At 47.1% G+C, this 9944-nt stretch overlaps 1 protein-coding gene across 1 annotated transcript; it reads left to right on the forward strand.

Annotated features, from left to right (window-relative positions):
- The first annotated feature begins 5009 nt into the window (after positions 1-5009).
- On the forward strand, positions 5010-8963 carry NR0B2 (nuclear receptor subfamily 0 group B member 2). Its single transcript, XM_084875125.1, has 2 exons — positions 5010-5581; positions 7110-8963. Exons 1-2 carry the CDS (start codon positions 5041-5043, stop codon positions 7406-7408), a joined length of 840 nt encoding a protein of 279 aa, XP_084731251.1. The 5' UTR covers positions 5010-5040; the 3' UTR covers positions 7409-8963.
- Positions 8964-9944: the final 981 nt, after the last annotated feature.

Here is a 9944-nt window from a genome sequence, read left to right on the forward strand (position 1 = left end):
TCTGGATCATTCCCTTCAACTTTCAAACATGCTTAATGTCACTTATCTTTGTACTATTATGTGACCCACTTTATCTTTCTACCACCCCAATTCACAGAAAAACTTGGGAAAAAATGCTATATTTGTTTCTCTACTTCCTTACTTTCCATCTCACCTTAGTTTAATCAGTCTTTTCTTAAAAGCCACTGGCCAATGTGTAATGATCTCCATCCATGCCAAATCAATGGACCACTATTATCTTTCTCAGCTTCTCTGCTGCATTTGACACAGTTGACCCCTTCCTTTTTGCTTAAGAAAACACCCAAAGGTATTTTTCCATTGATTTCTAGGGAGTGTGGAAGAGAAAGGGAAAGACAGAGAGAAACATTGAAGTGAGAGAGAAACACATCAATAGGTTGCCTCTTGCACATGAAGAGGAGCCTGCAACCAAAGTATGTGCCCTTGACCAGAATAGAACCCTGGACCCTTTTGTCCGCAGGCCCACCTCTATCCACTAAACTAGGGGTGTCGAACTCAATCAGAGAAGGGGCCAAAATCTAAAATCCAGCCTAAATCGCGGGCCGAATGGTTTACTGAACAGTCATAAACTGACAATGTCATAAGCTGACAGCGGAGTGCAGTGATGACAGCGCGGTGCGGGCCACATTGCAAGGCCTGGCGGGCTGGATTTGGCCCGCGGGCCTTGTGTTTGACACGTGCACTAAACCAGCCTGACTAGGGCTCATGTTTTTTATTATATATGTATAGGTATAGAACTAAATAGAAATGAGTGTGTGCATGCACATTCACCTATGTTCCTTAGCACTGGGAGGGCCTGGGAGCAGTGACACCATAATAGCAATGAGCAGATCTTGGTCTCTAAATATGACTTAGTGCCTAGATCATCGTTTTTTAAATCCTATTCTCCACTAGGAAATTAAACTAGAGCTTCTTGGCATAGTGGTTGACTTCAGGGGGCTGGAAAAATGACATCTTGTTATACCAGAAAATAAAGGATGTTCAGAGAATGATGGGGAATGTCAAAGGATATAGACTCCAGCTTGAATGGGACTCCCATTGGCCAAACCTATGACAATCTGGCATCAAAATAAATAAGGATGATAACAGTTTACAAGCCACTGAATAAAATAGGAGACCATGAGTTCATACTTAAATACATACATACATACATACATACATACATACATATATGCATTCAAAGCATGAGGAGGAATAGCTATATCATTTCAAAATGCCTCCTCAAAAAACACTGATTCATTACAAAAAGGAAAGAGAAACTATAGTGAAGTTTGGCAGACATCCTTTAATCAGTGACCAAAGTGGGACAAGTGGAAATGTGTGCTTCCTGATAGGATGTATCAAGAACACAGGCCCTAGCTGGTTTGGCTCAGTGGATAGAGCATTGGCCCTCAAACTGAAGGGTCCAGGGTTATTTTCCAGTCAAGGGGGTTTCAAACTTGATTCCCAGGTCAGGGTGTGTGTGGGAGGCAACTAATCTTTGTGTCTCTCTCACATCAATGTTTCTCTCTGTGTGTCTCTCCCACTCCCTTCCACTCTCTGTAAAAACCAATGGAAAAATATATTGATATTTGGGTGAGAATTAGCAACAACAACAACAACAAAAAGAACACAGCATTGCTTCTGTGATATTCCTACTAAAGACACATAACTTGAATCTAATCGTAAAGAAGCCTTGAACAAACCCAAATTGAGAGCTTTGCTACCAAATAACTACAACTCTTTCAAAGCATCAAGATCTGAAAGGCAAGGAAAGACTGAGGGAAAGTTTCCTGACTGACAGACTAAGAGAAATGATTTTTAAAAATGCATTGTGAGCCCTAGCTGGTTTGGCACAGTGGATATAGCGTCAGCCTGTGGACTGGAGAGTCTCAGGTTCAATTCAGATCAAGGATACATGCCCAGGTTGTGGGCACAATGGCCAGTAGGGGGTGTGCAAGAGGCAGCCAATTAATGATTCTCATCATTGATATTTCTACCTCTCTCTCCCTCTCCCTTCCTCTCTGAAATCAATAAACATATTTTTTTAAAAAGAAAGAAAGGAAAAAAGGAAGGAAAGGATGGAGGGAGGGAGGGAGGGAGGGAGGGAGGGAGGGAGGGAGGGAGGGAAGGAGGGAAAGAGGAAGGAAGGAAGGAAGGAAGGAAGGAAGGAAGGAAGGAAGGAAGGAAGGAAGGAAGGAAGACACTGTGAAATTCTGGACTGAGCCCTCTCACTGCAACTTATTTCATGAGAGCATGTGGTGAAACTGAACTAGGGTCTGATATTAGAGGTTCAATTACACACTCAAGTATTTGAAAGTTCGAAGGTATCAGGTTTAGCAATTTACTCTCAAATGGTTCAAGGTTTTTGAAAAAGTTCCCTGTACTGTACTTGCAACCTTTCTGTGTTTGTATAGTCTCAAAATAAATAGCATTGACATGGGAAGAGGTTAGCAAAAAGCATACAGCTAAAACACATTGGCAAATATTGTCAGGAAACTGATCAGTAAAAGTATTTTGTTATTCTCCTAGGTTTGAGATGTTTCTGTTTTCAGTCAGTTTATTTTACTTTGTAATTGGTAGTAACTTATTTTCTCATTTTAAATATCACTTTTATACCTGCTTTTCTATTATTAAAGAGGGTGCTCCAAATTGCATAGGCTTCAGGTATTGCCTTTATATACTATCGGGGTATTGCCTTTCTTGCCACCCTTTTAAGGATGAGCAAACTGAAGCACAGAAATCTCAAATGACTTGCCCAAGGCCACTCAACTAAGTGATGAAGCAGGATTTAGACCCAGCCAGTCTGACTCCAGAGTCTCCTTTGAGAAGTGTGTGAGGATTCAGCGAGAAAAAAAAGAAAAGAAAAAAAGACATGACAGGAACTTTATAAATGTAAGGATTAAGATTACTAACAATCAGCTGAAACTGATTTGGCTCAGTGGTAGAGCATCGGTCTGCGGACTGAAAGGTCCCAGGTTTGATTCCGGTCAGGGGCATGTACATTGGTTGCAGGCTCATCCCCGGTAGGGGGTGTGCAAGAGGCAGCTGGTCGATGTTTCTCTCTCATCGAGGTTTCTAGCTCTCTATCTCTCTCCCTTCCTCTCTGTAAAAAAACAATAAAATATATTTAAAAAAAAAAAAAAAAAAAAGATTACTGCCGAGATTGTTTGGCTCAATGGATAGAGCGTCGGCTTGTGGACTGAAGGGTCCCGGGTTCGATTCCGGTCAAGGCCATGTACATTCGTTGCGGGCACATCCCCAGTGGGGGGTGTGCAGGAGGCAGCTGCTCAATGTTTCTATCTCATCGACGTTTCTAGCTCTCTATCCCTCTTCCTTCCTCTCTGTGGAAAATCAATAAAAATATATTTTAAAAAAAGATTATTAACGATCAAATGAAAAATCCATGCCTGTTTGTCGTCAGAGGCCTGGTTCCTTAGGCAGGGGCAATGGGGAGCAAAGTCCTAATGTATGCCAGAAGCTGCTTGGAATACGACATCCGGACCTCACTTTGTCCACGCAGCAGCCCTGCAGGCAGGTGTTACTGTTCCAGATGCAGCTCCGGAGGCCCACAGAGACTTGGGGATCAGCTCAAGGTAACACAACTGAGGGCCAGGAGCAGAAGTCAGGGATGGTGATAGCTGCCCAGGCTGGGCTTGGCACGGTCCACAGACATGACACAGCCAAGGACCTTCCCGCCATTTTCACCTTCTATGCTCCACCATCTGAGACCGTTGCCAGGACAGTCACCATGTGGCTAGTGGCAGAACAACATTTCTGTCTAGATCATAGGTGGGCAACATCTCCAGACAAGGCAGTATCAAAGTGAGGGCCCAGGTAGCCACCAAATCTGAGAAACTAGGGCCGCATAGCTCTGGCTGCACAATTGGGCCAATGGGTCCAGAAGAACAAACAAGGACTTTGAAATCAGACAGATCTGGGCTCTCCCTCTTCTTAGTGGCATGACCTTGGGCAATTCACTTCACCTCTTTGAGTCTCAAAAAGTGAAAATCTTAGCCCTGACTGGTTGGCCTCAGTGGTAGAGCATCGGCCTGCAGACTGATTTGATTCCAGTCCAGGGCATGTACCTTGGTTGTAGGCGCATCCCCAGTGGGAGGTGTGCAAGAGGCAGCTGATCGATGTTTCCCTCCCATCGATGTTTCTAACTCTCCCTTCCTCTCTGTAAAAAGATCAATAAAATATATTTAAAAAAAGAAAAAAGTCTTAATCATAGGGAAGACCAGAATATTCGAGTAGAAAGTTCCTGGCACATAGTAGGTATTCAGTAAACAGCAGCCATATTTTATTATCCTTCTGCAAGGCCTTCTCAGCAAACACAGCCTCTCAGGAGCTCTAGAAACCCAGGCTGGGGAAAGAGAGTTCTTAAGGACCTTGTTTCTGCAGGGCCTCCAGAACTGGAGTCAGAGGAAGGGGCCTCCTAAACGGCACAGCGGACAAAGTCCTCGCAGCCCCCCAAGGTCCTGGCTCCCTTCCCTGCAGCTTGTTCCTCACCAAAAACAGGAGCTGAGCCCCAAGGTTAGGCAAACAAGCTAGCGATAAGGCACTTCCAGGTTGGGCCTGTGTTGGGCTTGTCTAGCTCTGGAGCTGACATCTCAGCTTAGCAAGGGTCCTGCAGGCACCAGTAGGGACACCTGCCGTGGCCACCTGCTGAATGTGCACCTGAGGCCTTGGTGCCCTGGTACGGCTTGGGTTAATGACCCTGTTTATCCACTTGAGTCATCCGATAAGGGGCAGCCGGGGCAGCGAACGGGCGGCCCCATGCCCTGCGCCATCCACTTCATTGACTAAAGTGATATCAGGGCCACGTGAAGCTTCCAAGTCCCCTCCCCCAGCACTTCCCCACCAGTCCTGCCAGGGTCAGTGTGTGGTTGTTTCTTTTTTTTTTTTTTTCAATGAACATGACTTTCTAGAGTCAAGGTTGTTGAACCATTCCCCCCGCCTACCCTTGTGGATATAAATAGCACCCACAGCGCAGATCAGAGGGCGGGAGAGCTGGGAGGAAAGAGGAACAGATTCTCAACCATGAACTCCAGCCAGCCGGGGACCTGCCCATGCCAGCATGCTGCAGGGCGCCCAGCCATTCTGTATGCACTTTTGAGCCCCAGCCTCAGGGCCAGGCCTTCTGCACCCCCAGCCCGTAGGCATTGCCTCTGCAAGCAGCACCGGCCTGTCCAGCTGTGTGCTCCTCATCGCACCTGCCGGGAGGCCTTGGACGTTCTGGCCAAGACAGTGGTCTTCCTCAGGAACCTGCCATCCTTCTGCCAGCTGCCCCTCCAGGATCAGCAGCAGCTGCTGCGGGACTGCTGGAGCTCTCTCTTCCTGATTGGGTTGGCCCAAGACACTGTGACCTTCGAGGTGGCAGAGGCCCCTGTTCCCAGCATACTCAAGAAGATCTTGCTGGAGGAGCCCAGCAGCAGCGCAGGCAGTGGCCAGCAGCCAGATCTGCCTCGGCCCTCGCTGGCTGCAGTGCAGTGGCTTCAGTGCTGCCTGGAGTCCTTCTGGAGCCTGGAGCTGAGCCCTAAAGAGTATGCCTACCTGAAAGGGACCATCCTCTTCAACCCTGGTGAGCTCCCGGACACTCCAGGATCAGGGCCAAGGCTGGAGGGGGGCGGGGCCCCGCCAGGGAAGACACCTTCTAAGGGTTTGACATTTGTTACCTCTTTGTGTCCTTATTACAACAGTCATCTCATGAAAGAGGCTCAGAAGGCTAAGTGACTTGCTGAAGGTCACGGCCAGGTAGGGGCAGAAATCAGGTCTATTCACCCTTGCCATTCTGCCCCCCAAAAATTGGCCCTAACCCACAAGGAGGGTAGGTATAGGAGAGGGGGAGGGAGCAGACACAGCTGTGCCTCAATCACAGGTAATCTCTGTGTTCAGAAAGATCATATAGAGCAGTGTTTCCCAAACTTCTCTCATGATGAGAATCACCTGGTGGAGTTGTTAAAATACAGATTCCGGAATCCCAGCTAAGAAGTGCTAAACTAGAATTTTTGGGAACATATAGGCCAAATTGTATACTTAACTTAGAGCACTAGAATTTTTGGGAACATATAGGTAAAATTGTATACTTAACTAGTGCTCCAAGTTAAGTACTTAACTAGTGTTCTAAGTTAAGTATACAGTTTTACCTATATGTTCCCCAAAATTCTAGTGCTCTAAGTTAAGTATACAATTTGGCCTATATGTTCCCAAAAATTCTAGTTTAGCACTTCTTAGCTGGGATTCAGGAATCTGTATTTTAACAACTCCACCAGGTGATTCTCATCATGAGAGAAGTTTGGGAAACCCTGATATAGAGGAATGAAAGTGAGTGGATGTGGGAGAGGAGAGGTAGGAGCCTTTATAAAATTCAGCTAGGAGAGCAACGGAGAGAGGTAGTGTTCTTTGTAATCTGGAGAGCATCTAGATGATAAGTCCTCACCACGGGGCCCTTAAGCAATGTGTAAATTATACTAATTAATTATAATAATAGTAGGGAAATACTCATACTACACGTACCATATGTTAGACCCAATTTTATGGTTTTACATATACAGCTCATAACGAACTTAAGAGATAGGTATTTATATCAATTTTATTTTATTTTTTAAATATTTTTATTGATTTCAGAGAGGTAAGGAGAGGGGGAGAGAGATAGAAACATCAATGATGGGAAAAAATTATTGATTGGCTGCCTCCTGCATGCCCTCTACAGGGGATCTAGCCCACAACCCTGGCATGTGCCCGTGACTGGAATCAAACCCGGGACCCTTCAGTCTGCAGGCTGACGCTCTATCCACTGAGCCAAAATGGCTAGGCTATACCTATCTTACATATGAGGAAACCAAGGCACAGAGATGACATAATTTGCCTGAGGTCACACAGCTAATAAGTGATAGTCTGGGATTCAAACTCAGACAGCGTGGCTCTTCACCATTACTCTATACTGCCTCTCCATAAATGGATGGATAAATAAAATGATAAATAAGTAAATAGAGGAAGTGGTAAGGGGCCTCAAAAGTCTGAGCTGTGGCCTCAGGTCTGGGGCCAATCTCACCCTGTGGTGGCAGGGAGTGGGGAGCTCATCACCCCTCTTTACCCTCTGCCTACAGACATGCCAGGCCTCCAGGCCTCCACCCACATCTGGCATCTGCAGCAGGAGGCTCATCGAGCACTCTGTGAGGTCCTGGAGCCCTGGTGTCCAGCAGGTCAAAGCCGTTTGGCCCGTGTCCTCCTCATGGCCTCCACCCTCAAGTCCATTCCTCCCAGCTTGCTTGGGGATCTCTTCTTCCGCCCTATCATTGGAGATGTTGACATCGCTGGACTACTCGAAGACATGCTTTTGCTGAGCCGACCTGCTCCAGCCCAAACAGAGATCAGCTGTTGCCTGGGCAGAAGCTGGCTGCAATGATTTGGCCAGGTTGTCCCCAGGGGTGACCCAATGCTCCCAGAGGAGGCAAGCCTGTACAGACCCTGGCCCAGCTAGATGAACTGTATGAATCCTCACTCAGACACACCCCATCTTGTCCTTCTTTGGTTTGGACATAGTGCTCCAGCTGTCTGGCTGGCCCTTGGTAGTCCCCAGATTCTCTGGACCAAGATTCCTATCCTCTCCTGGAATGGCGATGGAAGCTTAGACTGTCCGTTGGGCCAGACATTCTACTGACTTTGTACAGAACTGACTTAAGTTATTGGGTTTTGTAATAAAAGGTTTTACATCCATGGATCCTGACACTGTGGAAGGGACCTTTGTGCATGTGGAAGAAACCTTCTCATCTCAGCACCCCGCTCCCAGCCCCTATGAGAGGGAGCCCAAGAGGAAGGAACCATGAGGGATGCAGGAGCCAGGCCTCAGAGAACTGGGATATTAATTTCAGAGTGGATGATTTCATTTCTGGGGATATTTATTTTGCCTGGGTCTGAATCCAGAGGCTAGGCTCAGTTCAGGACCCCGTCACCTTCTTGTCTTTATCTTTGGGGGGAAGGGGTTTCTCTCTGTCCACAAACCCCTCACTGATCTTTCCCCTCCCTCAGCTCCTACCCCCTAAAGGCTCCCTCTCACCTCAGGGAGAGTCAGATCATAGCCAATAAAGAAAACTGAAACAGACAAGAGCACTGGAATTTCTGTAGATTGGCATCATTCACTTCCCCTATGCCTGCAGAAAACAGAAGAGGAGGGTCCATTGTTCTCCCAATGGGAGGGGTCAAGGACATCTAGAGCTAGCCTGGCATCTGCTCCAAGGTCAAGGCAAGCAGAGATTTAGCTGCCACATTAGCTGTTAAAGTCTGAAACACTTCATGACAGTTGGTTCATAGCCACTGCCGAAGCTCCCCCAGCTCCCTTGCACTGTATCCTTCCCAGTCCTTCTCCTGGAATCCATTCCCCTTGTCCAGCAACTAGAGAGACTATGGTTGGCATAGCATGGCCTCCAGAACTGCTCCATTTCAGGCATGGCTTATATCTGTACTGACTGGTCAATCTCTGTTCCTCACTGTTTGCTCACTATTTTGAATAGCATCCAGGACAGGGTGACTGACCTGCAGGGTGGACAGGAGGGAATGATAACAACACACATGCCTATAGGACCCCCTTTCAAACCTCCTCTTTCTCTGGCAGTAAGGTCTGTCTCACCAAAACCGGTTTGGCTCAGTGGATAGAGCGTCGGCCTGCGGACTCAAGGATCCCAGGTTCGATTCCGGTCAAGGGCATGTACCTTGGTTGCAGGCATATCCCCAGTAGGGAATGTGCAAGAGGCAGCTGATCGATGACTCTCTCTCATCAATGTTTCTAACTCTCTATCTCTCTCCCTTCCTCTCTGTAAAAAATCAATAAAATATATTTAAAAGAAAAAATAAATTAAGACCTGTCTCCACCAGGTCCCACCCCCTTCACCAACACAGTTTGAATTCTTCTCACGGGGGACAAGTTAATTATTGCTCAATGAGAGGTCATTCACTCAGGGACAACATCTAGGAGCCAAGCAGCTGAATTGGTCCTGTATGCATTAGGGACACCCAGTGGCAGCAGCAAGGCCCTCTGTTCCTTACCCTGTCACCCACTCACCACCCAGAAACCCAGAATGAGACATACACACACAGCTCAGATCCCACACACAACTCAGACACACATGAAGACACATACAACTCAGACCTACAGCTCTCTCTCACACACACCCATACACTAAGTTGTACAGCTCAGACACACCTACACAGATCCATAAAACAGACCCTCCATCTACCCACACAAAGCATGGAAATACAGACACACTTACTCAACGACATACAACAGACCCAACCAAACACATTCACACCGCAGAGAAATGCACCCAGGCCAGACGATCACACATACACCCCTGTACCTAAGGGTGGGGCACACAACATAGAGACATCCTCACACCAGGATATGTTCTACATCTTTTTGTGTCACAGTAAAAGGAAAAATGACCCCCAAAATAGGCAGAACTGCATCTGCAAATCTACCAGGTCTGCTCAGAGGCTACAAATCCAGGCCAAACTATTCTGCCTGGCATTTGGGGCCTCCACTATCAATCAACCCCTTTCCCTATGGTGACCCCAATAGCCACTCTCTTCTCCACCAGATCATGCCCTGTTCAACAGTTCATCCTAGCCAGGACCTAATCAAATCCCCAAATGGAAGCATCCTCTAGAGCCCAGAAAGAGTCCTGCTTTTCCCTTATCCCCCTCCAGACACCCCAGGCCCAGACCTCAGGCCCTCAAGCACTCCGCCCTGCCCTACCCTTCCCAGAATTTTGGCACACACCACCCCCTCTCACCTTGCAGATGCAGGAGGCCATTCTTTCCAGATAGACGCCTTGTCTCCCATAGGAAGTTGAGGGATTTGGGGCCATTTTATTGTTTGTGTCTCTTCTCTAACTGATCTCATGAATTTACTGTTGTACTTCTTTGAACCCTCAGGCTGAGTCTCC

This window comes from Pipistrellus hanaki (genome assembly GCF_964339955.1).
Source record: "Pipistrellus hanaki genome assembly, chromosome: 2".
NCBI lineage: Eukaryota > Metazoa > Chordata > Mammalia > Chiroptera > Vespertilionidae > Pipistrellus > Pipistrellus hanaki.